Source organism: Gopherus flavomarginatus, chromosome 13, assembly GCF_025201925.1.
Source record: "Gopherus flavomarginatus isolate rGopFla2 chromosome 13, rGopFla2.mat.asm, whole genome shotgun sequence".
NCBI lineage: Eukaryota > Metazoa > Chordata > Testudines > Testudinidae > Gopherus > Gopherus flavomarginatus.
This window is the reverse complement of record NC_066629.1, coordinates 27,893,631-27,919,299: the sequence shown is the minus strand read 5'-3', so window position 1 is coordinate 27,919,299 and position 25,669 is coordinate 27,893,631. Positions and strand designations below refer to the sequence as shown.

Sequence of the window (25,669 nt, the reverse complement as noted above, 5' to 3'; positions counted from 1 at the left end):
CTAGTGAAGACACGATAAATCGTCTGTCAAACACTCTCCCATCGATTCCGGGACTCCACTAGAGCAAGAGGTGCAGGTGGAGTCGACGGGGTAGTGTCAGCCATTGAGTTACTGCAGTGAAGACACCGCGGTGAGTAGGTCTGAGTACGTTATTCACGTAGCTGAAGTTGCGCAACTTAGATCAATCCCGCCTCACCCCCAGTGTTGACCAGGCATTAGAGAGAGGGTGTGCCCCTGAGTACATACACCAAGTACAGAAACCCTGTGTGTGTGTTTAAAGATGCATGTACACACCCACCCCTATATATGAATAGAAAAAAGACACAATGTTTTCAATATTATCTTCTACCCATTTCTTATGCATCCAAACAATGTCTTAGGAATCAGTGGTTTTCCCTCCTGTGGAGTACTGTGTCCTGTTCTAGTCACTCTGTCTCACAATGCATAGGGTGCAGACAGAAAGGTTTCTAGTTATTTTCACTGCCCATCTCTCAGACCTGAGTAAACCTCCCTATGAGACACTATTTGATCAGATGAGGAGCTGCTCAGTTTAGAGAGGAGAAATGGTAGAGATGTACATAATAATGAATGGGTTAGAGATGGTAAATCAGGCACTTCTGTTCACCCTTTTTCCACGTACGAGGGCAACAGGGCATTTGATAAAACTGAAAGGGAAGAAATTTAAAATCAATACATGGAAACACTTTTTGGCACATTGCAAGATTAACATGTTGAACTCCTTACCACAAGGTATCCTAGAGGCCAAGAGCCCACTGGGATTCAGAAAAGGATCAGACAGTGGCATGACTGATAGCATCCAGCTATGTGACTGTTGGGATACTGGGTTGTAGGCAGTCAGGGCTAGTAGTCAGAGTCCAAATACCAGAGCCAAGGATCAAGACAGAGTTGGAGCCAGGAATCAGAGCCAAGGATCAGAACCAAGTTACTTGGGGGCAGGGAAGGCAGGAGCAGGGCTGGTTCCAACGCAGAAGTGAGGCTAGGACAGGACTGGGAGCCGGGCATGGTCGAGGTTGGGCTCAGGGCAGAAGCAGGGCTTGGAGTGAGGGGAGCACAAAGGGAGGCAGAGAATCCGTGGGCTTATGCATTGAGCAGCCACTGATCTACTACAGCTACTGGGCTAAAGGGGCAAGCCACCTACCATAGCCAATCAGGTGGTTCTGCTACAGCCCAGATGTCCTCACTGGTTGCCTGAAAAATGAGTGGGTGCAGCTGCAGATGCTCCTTCCTGACAGCTATTGAGGGGCAAAGCCTCCTGCACCAAGGTATAAGCAAACCTCTGAGTGCTGGGATGCATGGCCCCTTTGGCCACTGGGGTTATCCACTGCGGGGTTCTGGCTCTTTCTGGAGTGCATGGCACTAGCCACTGGAGATGGGACACTGCCCAGCCTTCAATTCTTGTGCTCCCATCTCTAACAAGGGACAGGTGGTTTACACATAGAGGTGAGAGCTCTGTGGAAAAAGGGTGCAGTGCTCTCCCATTTGCTCCCAGAAAGTCAGTGGAGTTACTGCAGCTTTACACTGAGTGAGATGAGAGTTTGGCCCTAGATTTACTGGAATTTTCCCATCTCTGAGACTGATGGAAAGAGCCTTCCTCCACCCTTCCAACATAGCTGCTTCTTTGCAGCCTTTAGGCAAAGCCCAAACTGTGTCATCTTCAGTGTGGGGAACGTAAGAACGGCCGTACCGGGTCAGACCAAAGGTCCATCTAGCCCAGTATCCTGTCTACAGACAGTGGCCAATGCCAGGTGCTCCAGAGGGAATGAACCTAACAGGCAATGATCAAGTGATCTCTCTTCTGCCATCCATCTCCATCCTCTGACAAACAGAGGGTAGGGACACCGTTCCTTACCCATCCTGGCTAATAGCCATTTATGGACTTAACCTCCATGAATTTACCCAGTTCTCTTTTAAATGCTGTTATAGTCCTAGCGTTCACAACCTCCTCAGGCAAGGAGTTCCACAAGTTGACTGTGCACTGCATGAAGAACTTCCTTTTATTTGTTTTAAACCTACTGCCTATTAATTTCATTTGGTGACCCCTAGTTCTTGTATTATGGGACTAAGTAAATAACTTTTCCTTGTCCACGTTCTCCACATCACTCATGATTTTATAGACCTCTATCATATCCCCCCCTTAGTCTCCTCTTTTCCAAGCTGAAGAGTCCTAGCCTCTTTAATCTCTCCTCTTAGGGGACCTGTCCCAAACCCCTAATCAAAGCAAAGAATCCATTTAGTTTCTCCACAATGACTTTATTGTCTTTAAGTGCTCCTTTTGTATCTCAATCATCAAGGGGTCCCAGTGGTTGTTGAGCAGGCTTCCTGCTTCTGATGTTCTTAAAAAACATTTTGTTATTACCTTTGGAGTTTTTGGCTAGCCGTTCTTCAACCTCCTCTTTGGCTTTTCTTATTACATTCTTGCATTTAATTTGGCAGCGTTTATGCTCCTTTCTATTTGCCTCACTAGGATTTGACTTCCACTTTGTAAAGAAAGTGTTTTTATCTCTCACTGCTTCTTTTACATTGTTGTTAAGCCACGGTGGCTCTTTTTTAGGACGCCTTTATCTGCTGGGCCAGTAAAGATGGGACACCAGGGAATCCCAGACTGCTGGCTGGCCCTTGGCTTCAGGATAGGTGCTGGGTGGAGTCAGTGCCACTTCCTCAGCTCATCCTCAGTCAGCTCCAGCCTTGCTGCCAGATATGCCTCATTTAGATGATGCTGTGAGACTGAAGCACTTCCTTACAGAAAAATGAACTATTTCGCTGGCCTCTGCTTTGTGCCTCCATGGCTGCCCTCTCCCTCTTCCAGCTCTCTCAAAGTTCCTGGGCCTCTGACTTGCAGGCAGGACAATTACAGAGAGCCCCCGTGTGCGTTGTCTAGGGCGGGTCATCCTGGATGCTGCTCTCATGGCCAGCAAGTGGGGTCAGGGCAGCATTCATGGGTGCAGTGAATCAAAAACTGGCATAGCTGGTTTTTCTACCTGATCATCCGCCAGCTTCAAACCTGGTGGCCTGGCAGTATCAGAAGGGAATCTGCCAGACTGCTTGGGTGAGACAGAAGGAGGGATGGGGAGAGCAGCGGGGTGACATCTGCCAGCAAATAGTAGCGGGGAGGGAAGTATTAACACTCGGAAAGGAGAGCAAGGCAAGGAAGGGGGATGGAGGATGCACAGCTGTGAGCACACATTGGACGAGGCACCTCGGTAAGTGCAACTCGGGGAAAGCAGAGCGGGAGATGGGCTCTTGGCTGCGTGGGGAACAGAGAGGTCGGGCTGGAGGAGATACTCAGACAGAAGCATTTCAGGATGGCAGTGCTGATGCTCCAGAGCAGTGAGGTTGATGCGGTGATGCTGAGAACGCTAGCCCTGAACTCCTACTTCTTCTATTAGTGTCTGTATTGCAGGGGGCTGTCCCTTCCAAACAGGCTCTAGATAGGTTCCTTGACCAAACACATGCCTGAAGACTCTTTCCCGAAGTCAAAAACTAGCACTCACCATCATTACATTTCCTTTCTCCATTGCTACTTAAGAATGTCAAAAAACTTGGCATCTAGCAGCATCTCTCCATAACCTTAAACTAAACAGGACCATGCAGCAAAGGGTTATTCTGGAAAAAGCTACCACAAAGAAACCACTGGGCTGTGGAGAGGACCTCCCTTCTTGGAAAGGTCACTGGGAGCACTGAGTTGCAAAAGGTATTTTCCTAAATTCCATAAGACACAAAGGACCACTGGGAATGTCAGAGAAGCACAAACAGCCACAAAAGCTTTCGGAGGGTTGAGTACAACACTCTAGGGTTATGGCCTGCAGTAACCCATTACAGCCGGCCCTAAAAAGACTGGTTTCCAGAACTGCCTTCTAAATGGCAGTGTTCTCTTGTGAAAGGCAGGGAAAGACCCACACCCCTAGTTAGAGGGAGCTGACTTTTGACCTTGGCATGAAGAGGGCCAATGCGGAGAGGAGAAAAAGGAAAGAGACCTGAACCCTGATTACAGGGCGGTCAGCCTTCCTTCAGTAAAATAGTCTCTCCCCCACCCTTTTCTTTAAAGGAGGAGTCGGCAAGGTGAAAAGATCTGGAAATGAACAGGTAAGGGAGGGTCCTGCTGAGTCTCCCTTTTCCAATCAATCCTCCATCCCTCAGCGACACCTTTCCCGACTTACCTTCCTACCCCACCAAGAAAATGACAACTTTGTTCCCGGCAACCTTGAGCAGAAAAAAAGACACCCCTTCCTTGTGACGCAGTCCTGTTAGTAGGGTTAGGTGCACCCACGTGCCAGCTCTGAATACCACCACACCTACCTACAACACGTGAGCATCAACACATTTCAGAAAGGACAGCCACATCAAGCCCTTCAAACATAGCCCTAGGAATCTCCTCTGTCTCTCACTAAAGAGACGCAAGGCCTGGAATTCGGACACAACTAAGGCAGCTGTCCGAATCTCTACAGTTAACACTCATCAGTCCAACCGTCTCTGTCTCGTGCACAAGGAAACAAAGGGTCAAAGTTGCGGTTGGTTGAGCAGTGTAAATTGGGCAGGGCAAAAGGACTTGAGGAAGGATTACGTGGAAGTGAGGCTCTGTATCCCAAACCTCACCTGTTTATTTCCAGACTTTGTGACCTTAGCACGCTTGGGCCATTTCTTGGCTTTTCTGAGAAAAGGGGCGAATTTTCCATGGCCTCCAGCATCCCCTTACAGCCGGCCCTTCGCCACACCATGTTCCATGTGAGCAGGATAGGTCACAAGTAACATTTCACTTCCAATCTCAGAAAAGCCAAGTAGAAATCATTCTGGGAGATTTTACTGTGACTAAGAGAAAGAGGACCTCAACTCTTCTTAAAGGGGGGTCGCTCAGCCACAGGCACAAAAAGTCTCCCCTAGTTTAAGCATGAGAGGGATAAGACCTTACACACCCAGTCATTTTGCCTGGTGTGTCAGAGTGACCTGTGGCTTAATTGGCATGGCAAAGGAGACCCAAACCCTCCTTACAGGGCGGTCCCGAAGCCAGGGGCGTTCCAATGGGCCAGAGCGAAAAGCACAGGAAAGGAGAGACCTCCGTTCCCTCAGGACAGGGTGGTCTCGTTGCCCAGTGAGTGCCAACGGCCCAAAACAAGCTAGAAAGGGGAGATCTGCACCCTTCTTACAGGGAGAGGTCAATGGCACAGGGCATTTAAAAGACTAGCCCCTAGGGAGCTGAAAGCCACAGAGACCTCAACCCTTCTTAAAGGGGAGTCGCTCAGCCTCGGCTATGGAAGGGACCTAAAAAGCATTTTGTTTGGCAAGCAGTGGCCCTTGATCCCTGTTTACAGGGAGGTCCTTTTACCTGGCACCTCAAGGGGGTTAAGCGTGTAGGGTGAAGTGTCGATCCCCAGCCCTCAATAAAGGGGTGCGGTGTGTGCAGTGTACTCAGCCTTTGGCCGTGGCTTTGTCTTCCCTCTTCCTGCAGTTTCTTTGGTGCTTCTGTCGTCTTGTCCATTTTGTCCTTTGAGTTGCTAGAGAGAGAGAGAGAGAGAGAAAGAAAGAGAGAGGTGAAGTGGGTTAGAATTGGCTCAGTAGACAGGACGATTGCAAAGTACTCGGCCCACCTGGAAATTACCTTAATTCCTACTACCCAGTCAGCACGAGCTGCCTCAGTGACTTTTCCCACCCAGCACCTCTTGTCCGGTCAGCGTGAGTCACATCAGTGATTTTCCCACTCAGTGCCTCCTGTCCAGTCAGCGCCTCCTGTCCAGTCAGCGCCAGCCCCCTCAGTGGTTTTCCCGCCCAGCACCTCCTGTCCAGTCAGCGCCTCCTGTCCAGTCAGCGCCTCCTGTCCAGTCAGCGCCAGCCCCCTCAGTGGTTTTCCCGCCCAGCACCTCCTGTCCAGTCAGCACGAACAGCCTCAGTTATTTTCCCGCCTAGAGCCTCCTGCCCAGTCAGCTCCAGCCACCTCCAGTGATTTTCTCGCCAAGCACCTCCTGTCCAGTCAGCTAAAGTCACCTCTGGGCTTCCCTCTCAACACCTCCTACCCAGTCAGCGCCAGCCGCCTCAATGACTTTCCTGCCTAGCGCCTCCTACACAGTCAGCACCAGCTGCCTCAGTGATTTTCCCACTCAGCGCCTCCTCCCCAGTCAGCGCCTCCTGTCCAGTCAGCGCCAGCCCCCTCAGTGATTTTCCCACTCAGCGCCTTCTGTCCACTCAGCGCCTTCTGTCCAGTCAGCGCCAGCCCCCTCAGTGATTTTCCCACTCAGTGCCTCCTGTCCAGTCAGTGCCTCCTGTCCAGTCAGCGCCAGCCTCCTCAGTGGTTTTCCCGCCCAGCGCCTCCTGTCCAGTCAGCACGAACAGCCTCAGTTATTTTCCCGCCTAGAGCCTCCTGTCCAGTCAGCTCCAGCCACCTCCAGTGATTTTCTCACCAAGCACCTCCTGTCCAGTCAGCTAAAGTCACCTCTGGGCTTCCCTCTCAACACCTCCTACCCAGTCAGCACCAGCTGCCTCAGTGATTTTTCTCGCCCAGCACCTCCTACTCCGTCAGCGCCAACCCACCTCTGGGCTTTTCCGCCCAACACCTCCTGCCCAGTCAGTGCCAGTCACCTCAGTGATTTCCCCACCTAGCACCTGCCAGCTGGACCCACCTCCAGGTCTCCTGGCCAGCAGAGGTGAAGCGTAGACAGGCTGGATCACTGCCCCCAGCCGCTTGCTTGCACAGCCGCACAGCCCAACACTCCTGAACCTTCTAAAGAATTTCCACGCACCATACAGGCACTTCACCCTGTGACTGATCCTTTTTATTGCCAGCGAACTAGCCTCCTGTTTGTGTAGTTCCCCTTTTGGAAGGGGATTGGATTGTTGGGGATATTGCGTAGCTACATTCACGTCTTGGACCAGATCATGTGCCACGCTTAGGACTAGGGCTGTCAATTAATCTCAGTTAACCAAAGCGATTAACGCAAAACAAATTAACTAAATTAATTTCAGCCCACTCAGTCCTACTTCTTGTTCAGCAAAATGCTAGACAAACAAGTTTGTTTACATTTACGGGAGATAATGCTGTCTGCTTCTTATTTACAATGTCACCTGAAAGTGAGACCTAGCATTCATATGGCACTGTTGTAGCTGGTGTTGCAAGGTATTTACACGCCAGATACGCTAAACATTCGCATGCCCTTCCATGCTCTGACTTGCAGGCTCTAAAATTTTACATTGTTTTGTGCAGTTATGTAAAAAAAAAAAATTCTACATTTGTAAGTTGCACTTTCACAATAAAGAAATTGCACCTACAGTACTTGTATGAGGTGAATTGAAAAATACTATTTCTTTTATCTGTTTACAATGTAAATTATTTGTAATAAAAAGTGATATCAAATGAGCACTGTACACTTTGCATTCTGTGTTGTAACTGAAATCAATATATTTGGAAATGTAACTCAGCTCTGAATGTTAGGGCCTAGGTGACTGAGGGGCAGGAAGCCAGGCAGTGCAGTTTCCTACATTAGTGTACATTCAAGTGTGGTTGTGGGAGACCTTTCTAGTCTACAGACATGGGCAGGAGCAGATTTTGGCTAAGGAATGTTAGCAGAGAAAGGCTGTACCTGATCCTGAGTGTGTGGAGGGTTGGGGGACGGGGTGTGTGTGTGTGTGTGTGTGTAAATCCACCAATCCTCCAGGTCTGATCCTGCTGCCATTGAAACCAATTGGAGCTTTGCTGCTGAGTCCAGCTGGAGCAGGAATCGACCCAAAGATAGCTGCTTTGCCCAAGCCTGTCTCTTTTGTATGCATATGATCCTCACTGTGATGTTGAGAGCCTTGGAGTGCAGGAGGGGATGGCTGTAGGGACTGGACCACCTGGTATGAACTTTCCAGGACTGTTTGGTAAATGACAGCATGGGCCCAGCCCTTCACTCTGTGACGGCCTCTAAGCTCCCTGCTGTAGCTATTTCCTGTGACCCTGCTATTGGCGGCAGACAGCTGGAGAAGCTGAGCTCCACACACCGTACAGTATTCTGTGCGGGGCTTCAAGGTGAGTCCCTAAAGGCCGTCTCTGGCAGGTCCTGCTGCTCTTTCTGCAAGAGGATGGGGTTTGCCTTGGAAGTCCTTAGAGAAACTTCCCTTCCCCCAGCCTTCACTGTTCTACAATCTACTGCTCAGCCAGTCAGCTGTCACCCTTAGCCCCAAATGTGGCTGCATTTCAGCGGTGCTCTTTGTGCAGGGTTGGAACGCAGTTGGGTATAGATAAAAGGTGCTATAAAAATACAGGAGGAGTTGAAGCTCAGGGCCCAGTGGGGTAGGCCCAGGGATGCTGGGTGACCTTGGCAGTGCAGTGGCCAACGTTGTGTTGAACAAAAACCAAACTTTTGTTGCTGTTTTTGCATTGTCCATTTTGCAGTTGATACGCCTGTATTTTCAGCTCAGTGGGCAATCAGTTTACTGGCTGATGAGGTGCGAAGTTGCTCCGGACATCTTTAGACCACTGCAGGGTGCAATCTGTCAGGGGCTTTTTGGACAAGCATATGTTTTTCTACTTATTACGGTGATCTAGTGCTCTTTAATCCAGGCATCTAACTCCAAGGAACTGACAAATTCAGCCCTGCTCAACCTGATGACCAGTCCTCCTTCCCCTCAAAGGAGGAGGACCCAGCTAGGCTAGATTGCACCAGGGAAGAGGCAGTGCATTGTCTGCCCTGCAAGAGACCCCCTTTGTGCAGCACATTCAGGCAATGCTGGGCTGCCCAATATTCTGGGCAGGGACCATGAGTATAAGAACAGCCATAATGGGTCAGACCAAAGGTCCGTCTAGCCCAATATCCTATCTTCCAACAGTGGCTAATGCCTGGTGCCCCCAGGGAATGAACAGAACAGGTAATCATCAAGTGATCCATTTCCTGTTACCTGTTCAAAACTTCTGGAAAACAGAAGCTAGGGTTATCCCTGCCCATCATAGCTAACAGCCATTGATGGACCTATCCTCCATCAATTTATCTAGCTCTTTTTTGACCCCTGTTATAGTCTTGGCCTTCACAACATCCCCTCGCGAGGAGTTCCATGGGCTGACTGTGCGTTGTGTGAAAAAATTCTTCCTGGTTCTTGTGTTATGAGAAGGAGTAAATAACACCCGGCATGATTTTATAGACCTCTGTCATATCCCCCCTTAGTCGTCTCTTTTCCAGGGGCCTTCCTTTAGTTTGTCGCTGCTCTCAAGAGGTGTGTGCGAGTCACGTAGGGGGATCAGGGTGTGATCCAGTGCTGTGAGAACGTGTGGCACCATGCAGTTCTGCGTCAAGAAATGGCCCCTGCACTGGGGGGTGTCTGAGGAAGCTGAGGTGTAGAGGGAACAGGCTTGTGAGCCATGTGGGCTTCCCGCTGCAGAGGGGCCCTTGAGTTATAAGAACCAGGCGAGGAGATGGCACGGGGAGAAGAGAAGGAGCTGGAAAGCCAGGCACCAGGAATCACTGTCTCCAGCATTAACGTGAGGGAGCTTTGCCAGCCGGGGGTGTGAGGCCGAGGGAGATGGTGATAGCAGGTGCCTCTGGAGAGGGAAGGGTGAGCCCCAAGAACTAGGAGGACACAGACTGACACCACATCATCCTTGCGGCTTGGCAGGGGGGAACGCTGACAGGAGCTCTCTGTCAAGGGCTTTCCTGGGGACTTGGTTCCACGTAGCAACCAGCCTCCAGCAGTGGCAAGGAGGGGACCAGGCGTCTGCTCCTGGCGGATGAGCAGGGGCTGGAGAAGAACTGGGGGCTGGAGAAGAACTGGGGTCTGGAAATTTCCAGAACAGCCTGGGCCTTGAGAATAACCTCAGCATTGAGCCTGTTACCCGCATGAGCTAACTGACCCCTTTGTGCTGACGATATGGGAGAGGGACAGCAGTTCCGGAGCAGAACCAGGAGTTGTACGTGGGATTCCCACCTTCTGTTCCCAGCTCGCTCGCCGTGAGCATCCAGCAGATCTCGTCTCTCTGGGCCTCAGTTTCCTCCTGTGTTGTATGGGGAGAAAATGATCTATTTGCTGTGGGGGTCAGGTGCACGGGCTAGAGAAGGGCTGAACGCTGCTGTTATAGGATAGAACTACGGTTAGCCCCACCTGGCTGGGGGTCAGGGGTAGGACGGGTGCCAACCGCTCCACACCAAGGGGCATGGGCAGTTAGGGAGTATGGGGGGGGAGCTTCTGTCTCTCCAGAGATGGGGCCACTGCAATTGTTCTTTGAAGTCCCCGGGCCCAGAAAAGGATCAATCCCAACCAGGGACAAATGTCTCTTGGGTCCAAAATTTCTGCCTTCTGTTTGTGTGGGGGCTGCACGTGCCCTTGCTGGCATCAACCACAGCACAGTGCAGCAGAGCAGCCACTCTGCACCATGGCTCTGGAAGTGGGATGAGATGATCAGCTGGCACGCTCTGTGAACTGCCTCTATGGAGCTATCCCCCAAGGCAGCATCCTTGCAAGAGGACTGGGGGTGCTGGCTGTGCAGCAGGATCATCCTCAATGTCAGCCAGTCTGGGGTGTGCTCAGACACCATGGGAGTGAGCAGAGTGTGAATTCCCAGGGCCACAGAGATGGATATTTAGGTCTTTAGGAAGAGTGGGGTGCAGATGTTGGATCATTATTTTTCCAGCTCATTTCCCTACCTGCTTGTGCCAGTCGTCCTCCACCCCCCAGGGCAGTTGGGTGTGGTCTGGAGAGGTCTGTGCTTTGGGTTGTAGAAGAGATTTGGAAGCAGAAGAAACAGTCAGTGCAGTAAAAATAACCCAAGCCCAGCCCCCTGCTGCTAAACCCATCAGCACTTGGTGAAATAAACACTTTTTAAAAAAAACTCTGGTTATTTAAATATTTACACTCTCTGCCTGGCCTACTTTAATTCCATTAACGAGTTTGAGTGTTTTCCTGGCTCTGTGCTGTCCTTGGGCTGGGAATAAGAGACAGGGGCCCTGAGCCCCTCAGCTGCCTGTCTTTGGAAAGCACCAGATGCTGGGAAGGCACATTAGGGTAGCGCAAGTATAAGCCAGTCGGGCATGTTAGTGGATTAAGGAGACAGACATTAAAAGCCAATCGCGGCTTCTAAATATGAGCATGAGCTGGAATTAACCCTCCTGCCTCTGGTTTGGCAAGAGGCAGGTGCTGCCCTCAGTTAGATGTGACTACGCTGTTAGATGTAGTCTCCTAACAGGCTGATCCCTGCACATGAGTAGACCCTCAATCCTGCAGACAAAAGTCTGCAGGGAGGGACACAGGAGTGGGCAGCCTCTGCTGTCCCTTCTCCTGGCCATGGAGCAGCGTGGTGTAGTGATTCCAGCTAGGAGCCAGCAGCTGGGATTCCTGGGCTCTGCTGCTAGCTCACTCTGTGTCCTATCCATCGCTCTGCAAACCAGGATGAGCTATTTGATGTTCAGAAAGTGCTTTGAAATGCTGGTATGACGGGCGTTAGAGTCAAGTGTCCTTGCATTGCATGGTGCTGGGGTGGGAGGGAGGGCTTTATGGGGCCACAATGTACAGCCTGTATTTCAGGGGTATTTCAGCTGCACAATGTGGTAGAAATGGGCACAAGACAAGACGTAGCATGATTGTGCATTGTGGGCAGCAGTGATCCTGCCTCGGAATGGCCCCTGTGGAAATAGATTTTAACATGAGGCCTTAGAATCCCCAGTGTTAGACAGCGAAACCGTTGGCCATCACAGCCCAGATGCCTCTTGTGTTGCGAGAGGGCACCACCAGTAACGATGTGTTTGAACCAAACCTCCCATTTAAGGGCTTGAGCCTTGGTCTGGGCTGAACACTTGCAGAAAGGAGAGGAGAGCAACAAAGATGATAAAATGTTTAGCAAACCTGACCTGTGAGGAAAGGTTAAAAAAAACTGGGCATGTTTAGACTTGAGCAAAGAAGCCTGAGGTGGGACCTAATTACAGTCTTCAAACGTGTTAAGGGCTGTTATAAAGGGGGCAGTGATCAATTGTTCTCCGTGTCCGCTAAAGGCAGGGCCAGAAATAATGGGCTTAATCTGCAGCAAGGGAGCTATGGGTGAGCTATTCGGAAAACTTTTCTAACTCTGAGGCTAGTTAAGCTCTGGAGCTGGCTCCCAAGGGGGGCTGTGGAATCCCAATCATTGGAGGTTTTTAAGACCAGGTCAGACAAGCGCCTGTCAGGGATGGTCTGGGTTTCCTTGGTTCTGCCACAGGGCAGGGGAAGGACAAGATGACCTATCTAGGTCCCTTCCAGCCCCATGTGTGTATGGTTCTGTGAAAGCCCCAGCCCAGGTGGTTCCCACTTCCCCAGCCAAGCACTTAACCAAAAATGAAAAGTAGGATGGATTGTCCTCCACTGGACTTGTTTCCTTTGCCTCTCTGGCTGACTCAGCATCTGCCCTCCTTGGCATGGGAGGGTGAAAGGCTCAGCCCTGCGGCAGGGGAGGTACCCTGCATGCAGCCTCCAAAATAGCTTTCTTCCATTTTGGGCACCCAAAATGGTTCTGTGCCAAAATAACATCTGCATCCAACACCAAGCCAGGGCAGGATCGAGAGCCAGTCCTTCCACAGCATTGACGCCTGCTAGAATTGTGGCATTCCTGGTTATAAGGAATTCCTCTTAGAAGAAGACCTCAAATGATGTGAATGCCTGTGGACACTGGGCATGCAGGAAGAGCGGTCTGGCCTTTCCCCGCATGGGGAGGAGGAATCAGCGTCCTGCTCTGGAGGTCGTGGTGGATCTAGCCGGCTTTGCTGAAGCTTCTGGGTCTAAAGTCAATTGTCTCTTGCTCAGTTCCAGGCCCCCCCGCCGGAATAAAAGCCGTCCCATCGTCTGCCAGCAGCGTGGTCGTGTCCTGGCTTCCCCCAACTAAGCCGAACGGGATCATCCGGAAATACACCATCTTCTGCTCCAGCCCTGGGTCTGGACAGCCGGTAAGTAGGACACGAGGGAGCATGGGTGATTGGGTGGTGATGAATTAACCTTTCTGCTCAGAGGAGACTGCATGCACTCCTGGAGGGCATGCATGAAAACACCCTGGCCTCCCACCCCCACTATGCACCCCCAGTTAGCAGAGCTGCCTTGGGCTGCCTAGCAGCCTGGCACCGGATGTGGTAAACGAGCACACTGGGCTTGCCATAGGAGGGAGCTGGGAAACTTTCAGCTCATTGCTCAAGGGGTCAGAAAGCACCTGGGGGCCCCTCAGCTACGCAAGCTAATGAGTCAAATAGAAATGCAGGTGGGAAAGCCTGGGCGCCTTCTCGCACTCCTAGCTGTCACCCCTTGTTTATGTAACACCCTGCCCCACTAGAGTCAAACCCTGGGCACAAGTCCCTGCCACTCGACCTAAACAGGTAACTGTTAGCAGATAGGAGTAGTGGGCTGTTCTCCTGTGTGTGGACCATCCCGAGGAAAGAGAGAGAATGTTTGTCTAGCATTTTGCATTCATTGCCTCTGGCTCATCTGGCCCTATGCATTCCTGATGCTCATAATCTCAAGGCACCTCTTAGCAGTGATAGCAGAAGCCCACTGCCCTGCGTATTAAAGCTAATCAGTTGTTTTTACGATGGATTAGTGTCTTTCTTGAGCACGAGTGGATTTTCTGAATGCACCATAGATGGTTTCTGTCTTAGACACGCCTTCACTTGTACATTTATTGCTGTAGTGTCAGTGGTTTATGGGTGTAAACTCAGCACTGGTGTCAGGGATCTCTTGTGCTTTGAACAAGCAACCAAGTCACAAGATACATTTTAAGATGGCTCCTGTACGGTCCCCCAGTCAGTGCAGCCTGCAGGCACTGAGCCCCTCCCAGCACAGTTTCTGGTTGGGGGATTTATCTGGTCCTGGGGAATTCTCCAGAGTGCAGGCAGTCTTCAGTTTGTTTTACTTAGGTAATGTCTTCAACAAACAGACCCTGGTGTCCAGTGCAACAGCATTTCTTGTGTTTAGAGCTTGTCAGGAGCCCTTGTCTTCTTGCAGGAAACTTGTGGGCAGAACGAAAGGGGCCAGCGCATGTGTGTGAGAGAGAGCAAGAGAGCGCACACATTTGCGGGGGTGAATGTTAGTCCTCAGTAAGACTGTGAGACTGAGCGGCGAGCCAGGACAAGGCTGCATCAGCTGCCCATCAGCCCTGACCTGCAGCATCCCCATTATTCCAGAGAACACTGTTCCTCTCTCTGATGCCCCAGAGTCCTGATCCATGGCAGCCCCTGGTACCCCAGTTCTGACTCTCCACTTCACAGGCTGCTAATTATTCTGAAATGGGCAGAGCGGAAGGACGCCCTGCCCCTGTAGAATTCACTCACCCCCAGCCCCTTTCCCAGCGTGAAGTCACTTGAATTCCTACATCTAGAGGTGAGGAGCACAGACTGTTCCTTAGGGCTGCCCTTCCTCTTCCATTGCACGGCTCCCTGGCTGCAGGCCGGGCAGGGGGATGTGCCATGTAGGTGGAGGGAGCTTCTCTTAAACAAGTAGCATCGAGTTTAAAAGGAATAGACCAACTCCAGGAGTGAGAGGGGAACCTTTAAAGAACTGAGCTGGGATCCTGGATCACTCCATCACTTCTAGTGTAAGGGAAAACAGAGGAACCTGCCCTGTCCCTGTACATCTGCCCTGACATTTCCGAGGAGCCTGGCCCATGGAAGATTCAGGCTCTTTGTGTCTGGTATCAATCCCCCCTGGGTCTGTGCTACCTGCAGACACTTCCACTTCATCTACCATGCCTGACTCTGTCCAAAACAAGCCACTTAGTGGAGTCATGTTTTATAGATTTTCATGTTCTGTTGTTTACAAACATCTCTGAAGTAAATATCTGAGTGATGTTCTAGCTGCAGGTGTGTGTAAGGGAGGCCATGTCAGGGAGCATGAAAATATCCCACTGAAACCACAACAACTCGATAGTGCACCTCAGAAATCAGAGGAGATAGCCCAGTTGGTCCCATCGGGTCCATCCTACTGGGTCAGTGTGGGATTGGTTCTCGCTGCGTGTGTGCCATGGGTTTCTCCATCCTCTCTCTGTGTCCAAGACCTGGGAACTTCCCTAGGGGACCCAGTTGTATAAAATTTCCTTTGCTCAGCTTCATCCCTTGCTCCAAGTTACACCCACTCCTCTTCCTCCCAACATTCAACCCTCTTCAGACAAAGGGAAGCCTGCACAGGAAGTCTCCTAAACTAGACATCCTCCCCGTCTCAGGGTTTGTCTACACAGGAAGTTGGTTTGGATTAAGTGTGAGTTTAAAGCGGACTAGCTATTCCTGGTTAACTGTTTGTGTGAGTACTCTTATTCTGGAATAAGAGAATACACACGGGGTGAATCAGGAATAACTCCTCAAGTAGACAAGTCCCTGGAGCACTACACAGGAGTATCCCCAGGTGCATAGAGGAGTGGTCTCCTGCACCTTTCAGAAGACCCAGCTCTACTAAGTACCTGATCTTCGTCTTCCCTGCTTTCCGTTAAGGAAGGCGTCACCGTGTGTGCACGGCTCTCGTGTCTCTCCCTGCACACCCCCCGCTGTATTTTACCCAGACTGTGTCCTGGGGATACACTCCAGCTGTGATTCCAAAGGAAGCGAGGCAAATTGGTGCCCAATCCCATACAATTTCAACAGGAACTGGCTGGGCACCTGCCTCCCTTGGGAAATCGCACCCTTAAGCAATTGTTTGAATTTGGGAGCCTCAAGCCCAGCACCTAGATGTCCGTGGTCTGGTTTGTCCAGGTGCCGAGCAGCCAGTAGACTAAGGCTGCTGCATCCCGTCAGGACCTCAGGCTGCTTGTATTCAGGTGCTAGAGTTTAGGCCCTAAGCCCTGGACACTTTGGTCTTGGCTCTTCCCATCTCTGTCTTTGTGGGCTCCCTCTGTCCCTGAACCGTTATTGTTCTGCTCTGAATCTCCTCGGCTGGTCACTCTGGTTCTGGGTGCTCTGCAGTATGGAGGTTCGGGCACAGAGTGGCAATCCCTGCTCCATGATGTACCAGCCCCAGCTCTCCCAGGCTTCAGGCTTTTCTATTGCATTGCAAGTGCATGCCCATTGGGGCCCCTTTGGCCCCTCCCAGCGCTCAGCCTGTGTCCAGTTGTGGCAGTTGATCTTTGCCAACTCCTAAAAGAAGGTGAGGGCTCATGTCCCCATCTCCATGGGGCAGGTGTAGACAGGTTTCTAGACTGATACCATTTCTACTTTGCTGGGGGCAGGGGAAGGAAAAGCAAAGCGACTGCTCCTGCTGGAGCGGGATTCACAGCAGCAGGACCCAGAACTGGGTGTTGCTGCTGCATAGAGCAGGGGAGAGGGATTAATTGGCCAGGAAACAAATATTAATAATAGAGCCAAGTGGTGTGGATGAAAGTCGATTTGATTCAGCTCCACACACGGTGCAAGTACTCACACTCCTGTTACAGAGGGGTTTGTGCAAATAAATGTGTGTACAATTTGCATTTGATCATAATCTCACTATCTGTTTATTATCTTTCACCATGCATCTCACCCGTCGTCTCTGCACGGATTTCAAAAGGGCAAATTTACAAGACATTTCTCTCACCAGCAGCTGACCAAAATTAAAATAAAAATTGAACAGGGTCCCATCCCGTCTTCACGAGGGGAGAGGTTGACAGGAGGTCTGCAAACTAGTGCTTATCAAAAGCTCCTTCTCAAATTCATTTCAATATCTGAGCCTCTGGTTTCCAGGGCAACATAATCTTTTCATCAAAGCAACTGGTAAAACTGCTGGGATCCGATATTGTTTTCTTGGCATAATGTCAAAACTGTCATTTGGTTAAAAAATTATGTTTACAATGTAATATTTATATATGTATGTCTATATATTGGATATATTTACATATATTGTAACATATATACACTATATATTGTGTGTTATGTATGTGTGTACACACACACACGTAAATACGTGTATACACAATTAAGTCTATTCTATGGAATGAATAGTGTATGTGTGTTTATACACATGCACACGTAAGTGTTTTTACGTATATGGGTCTGTGTGTGTGTGTGTGTATATATATATAGAGAGAGAAACAAAATATCCATTCCATAGACTAGACAATTAATTGTTGAAATCCCTCTCCCCCACGGCCCTTCCCTTCCTCTGTGACTGGCACACCAGACAAACGACATGTCGATGATGGGCTGGGTGGATGGCCCCTGGTTGTTTGACAGTCGGGAGAGCAGTGCTTCCATTCCCCTATGGTGGCGTGATGATGAGGAGCAATGGCCCTGGGAGGTGCCTTCTATCCCAGCTTGGCACTCAGCCCCCTCTGGTTTCAGGAAGTCTGTGCCAGTTTGTAGTGGGGCGGCTGCCCCACTCCTGGAGAACAGGAGTTATAAGCAGCCAAGGTAGGCTGATTGGGGAGGCAGCCACAGCTGGGGCCAGCCCAGTCAGGGCCCAGCCAGCCCTGATAAGAGGGCTGGGGGCCAGGAGCTGTAGGAGTCTCACTCTAGCCCTGGAGTGGGCAGGGCTGGCTGCCTGGGAGCAAGGTATCAAAGCAGAGCAGTGCTGGGGAAAAGGGCAAGGGAGCTGGTAAAACCACCAGGCTGCAGGCCTTGGTGAAGGCCTACAGAGGTATTGGGGCTGCAGAGATACAGCCTGGGAATAGGCAGAGGCAGCAGGTCCTAACCCCTTGCCAACGATGAGTGGCCATGACAGACTGCAGCCTGCCCCAGCGAGCGGGGGCTAGATGACGACTGGCAGTAGCCACTGGGGCACGCTGGGTTTAGAGGGTTGGGGGTTCCCCTGGTAAAGGGCACCAGGTTCCAGGAGGGACACAGGGCCAGTGGCAGGTAAGACACCGGCTGCAGAGGGTGCTCCGGAGCTGGAGTTGAGCTAATTCCCAAGACGACCAGCAGGAGGCGCCACACAGGTGAGTCTTTGCGCTGTTGCACAGTCCCTGTTCATTAGGGGGCTTTTCTGGAGCAGGTTCACTGCCCCAGAGTCAATGACTTCGGTATGCATTGCACATGGTCATGTGCTGTGTGCAGGAGCAGCGCCAGAGTTTCTGGTGCCCTAGGCAGAATTCGGGAGGCGGCATTTTGTGCGCTCCCCACAGGGCACGCGGGAGCTTCCGGTTCCGCTCCCATCGCGCCGCCAAAATTCCACCGGCGACAGCAGCAGTCATTGGGATGCTCAATTGCCTGCTGCTGTTTTCCGCAGCACATCGGCAGAAAGTCCTCCTTCGGCGGTGCGACGGGAGCAGAACCGGAAGCTCCCGCGCGCCCCGTGGGGAGTGCACAAAATGCCGCCTCCCGAATCCTGGCGCCCTAGGCGACCGCCTAGGGTCGCCTAATGGAAGCACCGGCCCTGGCTGTGTGTGCGTGCGTGCGTGTGTGTGTGCCCCTGCCCTCACCTGGCTCACCCACAAATGGGAGAAACGTCCCTAGTGAGGTAAAAGCCAAAGATTCTCGTTTAGCTCTAGTGTCAGAGGCATGTCATTTCTGTGAAGTGGAGGGCCTGAGTGTTAGTGCCTGGGGGTTCATTGGTGACCAAGACTAACATTGCATGTGGCCATAGATCTCTTAGAGCCTCTGCACGCTGGATTTCCTGTGAGTTCTCCCTGTTATCACTGCTAGGAGCAGCGGCTGTAACGCACTGGCTGCATTGTCTGAGCAGAGAACAGCCACTGCATTGCATGCGGCTCCTCATCAAGGATCTCTGTTTCCCCTAGTCCAGCCATAGTTTCTCACCCTTCTGGTGGCTCATGCCAGGGGCTGCCTACAAAAGTGATTCTGCTCTTCTCTGAGCCCTCCCTCAGGGAAGAATTGGAGAGGGAGACAGTGTGGCCTGGTCGATAAGGCAGTACCCTGGGAGTCAGGAGCCTTGATCTCTAATACCAGCTCTGTCACTGTGTTTGTCCCACTCCCACCCTTGGTCTGTCTTGTCTAGTTAGACTATAAGCTCTTTGGGGCAGTGATTCCCTCTTAGTCTCCAGCACCTAGCCCAATGGGTCCTGATCTCAGTTGGAGCTGCTAGGTGCACCATAGTACTGCTACTCATAACGAATGGGTAACGAGAGCAACTCCCCATCTCTTATCTCCTCCTCCCTTCCTGCAAGATCAGGAATGCCTCTTGCCCCAGATTGCCCTCAATTCCTTAGTGCAAGCTCCTGGAAGTTGCTGCTCCCAAATGGTTCTCTTGTGTGCGCAGCGAGTCCTGTGGTTGCTATGTTGCTCTGCTGATTTCCTTTCCAGAGGTCTGTTGCATGGGAGAGAACAACTGGAAACCTGGCTTGGCACTGAGTTTTTCTTCTCTGGTCTGTTTGATGTCCCAAGGGCGCAGGAGCAGGGCTAGTCCTAAATGTGAATGAGGCAGTTATTGTTGCACTGGGGCAGCTCGTTATGTGAGTGGAGTGGGTTTGGGGGTGGGGTGATTTTATGCATTTATTTCTTGGAAATAAACCTGTCTCTGGCGCCAGCATTTTTGCATGCTCTGCAGAGAGGTTAGTGAGGCCGTACAGCCAGTGGGAGGGGGACAAAGAATTGAGCGTGGGAAGTGAGGGGAGCCATAACATGGGGTCAGTATTTTTTATACTGAATTTTGGGCTGGATGAGGCGAATATTTTGTTGCACGTTTCACGCTGAGCAGTCACAAAGCACATTGTTGCGGAGGGTCCATCGGGGCATCATGAGCTCCTGCCCTCCCAGCCTCCATTGCTTGTGCTGTAGATCTGCAGGAGGGGCCGTGAGCTCTCGGAAGTGTGATATCGCTGGAACACATCACACCGATGCCACCATCTGTTCCTGAAGCTCGGAACTGGGCTCCTTGGAGAAATGACGACACCAGCCAGTTTACACTGGCATTGAGAAATGCCAAACGGAGCTGAATTAGCTTTCAGAAACTGGAGCCAAGGAAACCAACACAGAGAGAGAGAGAGCTGCTCTGAGTGTACCCAGCCTCTCCAGTGATTGTGAGACAGGGGGTGGCTCTCTCATCTCTACCCTTCTACCTCCAGAGGAAGGGGATGTGGGGATGTGGCAGCAGGGGGGTTGCATATTTTGCTAGCTTCCCTGTATATAAAAATCATGAGCTTTTTGAAATATACCAGCGAGAGGCCTGGTGTGTTTCCAGAACTTGACCACACCCACCTTCCCATGTCTCGCCTGCCTGCCTGCTGTAATCCTCCCTCCTTGGGGACATACGCAGACAACGGGGAGAGGCGCTGGGCCACTGAATGTTGACTTTTATTGGAGGTCCCCGGGAGCAGCTGCTGCTGCCCTGCTCCCTTACAAGCTGTGCTCTGTGCTCCCAGCCGGTCAGAGCGCAAGGTGAGGGGAACACCTGTGAGGGCAGCGCCCCCAGCCCCTGCAGCTGTGCTGTTAACTGAACTACAGGGTTGTGCAGGTGCGTCATGGGGCTGGAGAAGCAAGTGTTGCTAGCCCTGGGTTGTTCAGAGGAGAAGCAAAGGCAGGGATTTGGGGCCGTACCTTACATGGGACATTAGTCGGGAGTTGTTAATGTTAGAGATGGCAGAGACTGGGGCAGGGGCAGGGACTGTCTCTTTATTCCCTTTGCATAAAGCGCCTAGCACAATGGGATTAAGGGGCACTTGCTACAATAATTCGGATAATAAATCTGTGTTCTGCATTGCAAGGCCTGCGAGCCAGTGGCAGCTCCCATCGACCCTAAGTGCAGCTCCCTAAGTTCCCTCTAAGCTGTGCAGCCCTATAAGTAGCCGCACAGCTGCTCTAAAGTGCCACGCAGCAGGGACCTGGAGAGGACGGAGGTGGGTGGGCACAACTGCGGGGGGAGCAAGTTGGGGCTTGCAGGGCTGCTATGGGCTTCTCCCCTGGCCCCCGGGCTCCCTGCTGCCAGCAGCGGGGAGATAGACCCCTTCCCCAGAGCTAACTACTGCTGGCAGGGAGAGGGCTGGGGGGAGTCCTCTGGCCCCAGCCCCGGGGCAGCCTGCCTGCACCCCAAACTCCTCATGCCCGGCCCCACCCCAGAGTCCTCTCCCTGCCCACACATCCCAACCCTCTGCCCTAGCCCTGAGCCCCCTCCTGAACCCCTCATCCCTGGCCCCACCTTGCAGCCCTCACCCCTGTGCCCCAGCCCTGAGCCCCTCCCACACCCCAAACCCCTCATCCACAGCTCCACCATAGAGACCTCACCCCCAGTCAGAGACCTCACCCCCACACCCCACCCTCTGCCCTACCCTGGGCCACCTCCCACACTCCGAACCCCTTGGACCCATCCACTCTTACATTGAAGGTTTTTTGACAAAGCAGCCCTCACTTCAGAGATCGTGAAGAGCACTGTAATAAATAACACATAACAATTTGCTTAATGTAGATAAAAATACCCAAACTGCTAGGGCTTCCACCACTTCTTTGGGAAACTTCCCTGGCAAACAGCCCTTCCTGGAGTGCCTGCCCGCTCACTCCCTACATGTAGGTGTGTTACAGGTTGTCCCTCTGTGCTCGATCTCTGTGGGTTGGTCCGCACTAGCAGCGGAGTCTATGCTCATTAGCAAAAGCTCCAGCGTTTATCTCTGCAGGTCCCTGTCTGATCCTTGGGGTCAGCTGAGATGGTGGCCGTCACATAAGGATAATCTGGGGTGGTCCCTTAAAGCCAGGACTTATCCGAGCAGGGGTTAGGTTGCCCAGACTGTTGCTATCACTTGTGTGGCTGTACTGGGGCTGGGGGTGGGGTTGGTGGCTGCATCAAAGCCTGGGCAGGAAGAGGTGCATGAAGGGGGGTTCACCTTGTCCTGGTTAACCAGCTGCGTCCCCTCCTCCCCTCCCCCCCGCCAGGCCCCCAGCGAGTATGAGACCAGCCCCGAGCAACTCTTCTACCGCATCGCCCACCTCAACCGCGGGCAGCAGTACATGTTGTGGGTGGCGGCCGTGACTTCGGCAGGACGCGGCAACATCAGTGAAAAGGTCACCATTGAGCCTGCTGGGAAAGGTGCGGCAGGACCTGTGGGGTGGGGTGGGTAGATGGGTTGGGGTAGGGGGGCAGTGGGGCTGATTGGAGGGGAGCTGGGTCTCTGTCTGAGTAACAGAGTCCAGGGGGAAGGGTCATCTGGCATTTAGATTTGGCTCAGTGTAGAGGCTGGGGCGCTCACTGCACACTCTGGATCCAGGCTCGGGTTTGACACGTGCCCTGGTGCTGGCTCTGGGTCGGCCCCTCGTCTCCAGGACTGTGTCTGCCCGCTGACTTGGAGCAGGTTCTGCGGCATCAACAGGGTGGGGTCTGCACTGGTGGGATAGGCAGGCTCTGTGTGCCTGGCTTGTCCGGCCAGACGGATGTTCCCTTTCCCCCACAGCCCCAGCCAAGATCATCTCCTTCGGCGGCACCGTCACCACTCCGTGGATGAAGGATGTGAGGCTGCCGTGCAATTCGGTTGGGGAGCCAGCCCCTGCCATTAAATGGACAAAGGACAGGTAACTAAAGCTCACCTTTTCCCCGCCGGGCAGCCTCTCGGGAGGAGCCCTGATCCTGTGGCAAGGAGGTGGCAAAAGGGAAAAGCTCCAGAGGTCCTTGTTCTTGGAGGAGCTGATCTTTCATTTGGGGTCGCTGCCTGGCTGTTGGCCTGTGGAACGGAAGAGCGGCCGGGTGGCGCTTGGGCTCTTGGGACAACGCTCTCTGGAGCCTCATCTGTAGGCTCTGGGAGCTTCTTGCTGCTGGGAGGCACGAGTAAGGATTTATGCTGATGAGCTGCTGGCGTTTCTTGTTCCTTGCAGCGAGGATTCTGCCATCCCTGTGGCAGTGGACGGGCACCGGCTGATCCAGGCCAACGGCACGCTGGTCCTGCGCTCGGTGAAAGCAGAGGATTCTGGGTATTACACCTGCACCGCTACCAATACCTGGGGCTTTGATACCATCATCATCAACCTGCTGGTGCAAGGTAAGGCCTGTGCCAGCCTGGCGTGCTTGGCCCTTTTCTGCCTTTGCCCATCATGACAAATCTGCTTGTTGCTGGAAATGGCTGGACAGAGGTTTTCTGCAGATGCATCTCGGCCACGGGGTTTGTTCATTCAGCTCATCAGAGCTTGGAATTAGTTGTTGGAGCTCTGTGATTGGCCACTTAAGTCACATGCAGTTGTTTCAGTTCCCTGCTTGGGCAGTCTTCCCTTTTATAAAAACTACTGTTGCCTGAAGCCAATCACACTTTGTCCTGAGTCAAGTTTTGTTTTACAATTAAATGAGTTTTGTCCATGGGCCTGAGAATTGTTTTCCACGAGCCCATCCGAACACCGCTTGGCCCAGTGAAAGTGCCCACACCGGCAATGTACCGATTGTACTGGTTCTGGTCTCTCATAGCCTGGTGTGTCCATGCAGCCGAGCCTCCCCGGAGTCTATGGAGTTACATCAGTGTAATACCTCTGTGAGAGCAGAAGCAGCCCAGTGTCCGAGTCCCAGGCGTTTCCTTCCCTGTGTTGACGCGAATGAAGCCATGAAGTTGTGCACACTGGGAGGGTGGAGTCTGGTTGACCAGTTGCTAGTGATGCTGTTGTTACACTTTGCTTTTCACTCACCCTGGATCAGGGAGGTGAGATGGGATTGTTTTGTTTTCTTTTCCAGGACCATCTTGCTCTTGGGTCTTGTGCATTAAACCAAGGCTGGTGTTTGGGTTGCCAGGGGATGTTTGAAACATGGAATTAAAAAAACTTCCATGCAAAAGTTTCCCTCCATGTTCAGTTTGGCTGAACACCCTGTAAACTGCTCCCAAATTCTGAACCTCAGAGATCCAACCATTACATTTTTCTCCACAGTGTGGTGAAGCTGGGAAGCTCCATGTCTCTTCCCAACTGGATGAAAGGATAGAGGGCCATCCCTCGGCAAGTGGGGCTCAGTGCACAAAGGCTGTCCATGGGCATGGGACTTGTATTTGAAATTAACCCTATAAAGGTGCAGATGCCTGGCTCTGGTTCCGGTGTGAAATGCACTCAGTGACTTTGTGCTGTTTGTTTGATCTAGTTCCCCCGGACCAGCCGCGCTTGACTGTATCTAAAACCTCCGCATCATCCATCACGTTGGCCTGGATTCCTGGGGACAACGGTGGTAGCTCCATCAGAGGTGAGGCAGGGCAGGGCAAGGGACTGGGGAGTGTCATGAGCTGTGTGTGGCTGGACAGCTGTAGGGCTGTGATACTGAGTGACAGGGTTTAGGGTGCTGAGATTTCCTCTGTAAGCAGGGCTTCTGCTCTGCTTGGCGTGTGCTCCACAGCCATGGCCAAGGGAGGAGAGGGAGTGGCATAAATTCTGGGGAATTCTGCATGCCCTTCTCAGGAAGGGGCTGGGGAGATAGCAATGTCAAGCTCAGACACAGGAACGGCAGAGTTTTCTGGGAGGGGCTGGGGGTGGACTACCATGTGTGAGCAGCTGGGTCTGCTTTGCCACTGGGGCTGCAAAGCCAGATGGAGGTACGTGGTCTGAAAGAGGGAAGGGCTAGTGGCTTTGAAGCTCCGGATGCTAGCACATTAGGGCTTAGCTACTGTAGATCCAGATTGGCCTTCTGAGGATTAATGAGAAGTCTGTTAAGCAAGGTGCAATGGCGTGCGTCCTTGTTTCAAAGGAGACCCTTGCGTGACTCCCATGGTGGTCAGTTGCTGCTCGAGAAGAAGGCTGGAGATGCCATATCCTTCACACTGCTGTGCCCCCAACACAAAGCCCAGAGTTCCTCAGTTTGCAGCAGAGATGTACAAAGGCTGTGTCTGAGGGTAGGCAGCAGTTTGGTTCAGCTTGGGAAGAGCACATGGTCCACTCTTGGAGCTGAGAATCGAGGGTCAGGACTCCTGGTTCTACGGCCAACTGCAGGAGGTGAATGTAGTCTAGTGGTTAGAGCAGGGGAATGGCGAGTCCTGGCTCTGAGAAGGAACATCTGTCTATGGCTTAGGGCTAAGAATTGGGAACCAGGAGGACTCGTGGCTTTTACATCCATCTTTGCCACTGACTTGGTAAATTATTTAATCTGTGTGCCTCACTTTCCCCCTCTGTAAGGGTGACGCTTCCCAACCTTCCAGGGGGGCAGCAAGTCTCAATTAAATGGCTTGTTAAGTGTTTTTACAAGATCCTGGGACTGAAGCGGTTTGTAAAAGCCAAGCCGCTAATTGCTATTTCTGGCTTCCTGGGAGATCTCTTCTAGCTGCTGGGCGTCTACGAAGCTTAGGCCCTGAGTGACTAGGGCTCATCTCCTACCTCCATCTCCCCTTCCCCGCAGACCTTGAATGGCTGGAGAGGTCTGGGAATTTCTTGGCTTTCCGAAGCTTCCTTTCTGCTCTGATTCATCGAATGAATATGTTGAAACAGCTGCAGACTGGGGTGGGGGGGATGGAAACCTCACTTACAATTAATTAAAAGCATGAAAGTAATTACAAGCAAATCGCCCCAGCCAGCAGCCTTTCACTTCAATGGACTCTGTTGATAAATTTGGGTATAATTGGATTAGAAATATTAAAAACATGCTGCATATAAAGCATCAATAAATAACTAAAGGCTGGGCCAATCGTGGCATGAGCCTTCAGAGCGGGACTGCACAGCTTGGTTTAATGCCCCATCCCAGGCTCTTCCTTCTGCAAAGCTCCCTGGTGTTGGCTTTGCAGGGGGGGACAGCGCCACCTGATGGGGCTGGTCGGGAAGTGGCAGGATAGGAGTCTTGTGTGGAATGGGTGTTGAGGGAGAGCCGTGTCAGGTTGTGCTGCAGGCCAGTGTTGGACAGAATCGGGCACCCTCATGCTGGGGAAGAGGCGCAAGTCTTTCCTGGGGTTTTGCTCGGT

General features: G+C 52.0%; 1 protein-coding gene across 1 annotated transcript in view; it reads left to right on the top strand.

Moving 5' to 3' along the window:
* Positions 1–25,669, top strand: part of DSCAML1 (DS cell adhesion molecule like 1) — a 327,133-nt gene that overhangs the window by 259,899 nt on the left and 41,565 nt on the right. The window contains exons 20-24 of the mRNA XM_050921872.1: positions 12,745–12,884; positions 21,702–21,855; positions 22,217–22,334; positions 22,635–22,798; positions 23,872–23,970. Of these exons, the coding sequence (XP_050777829.1) occupies positions 12,745–12,884; positions 21,702–21,855; positions 22,217–22,334; positions 22,635–22,798; positions 23,872–23,970 (675 nt within the window). The remainder of the gene's footprint in view (positions 1–12,744; positions 12,885–21,701; positions 21,856–22,216; positions 22,335–22,634; positions 22,799–23,871; positions 23,971–25,669) is intronic.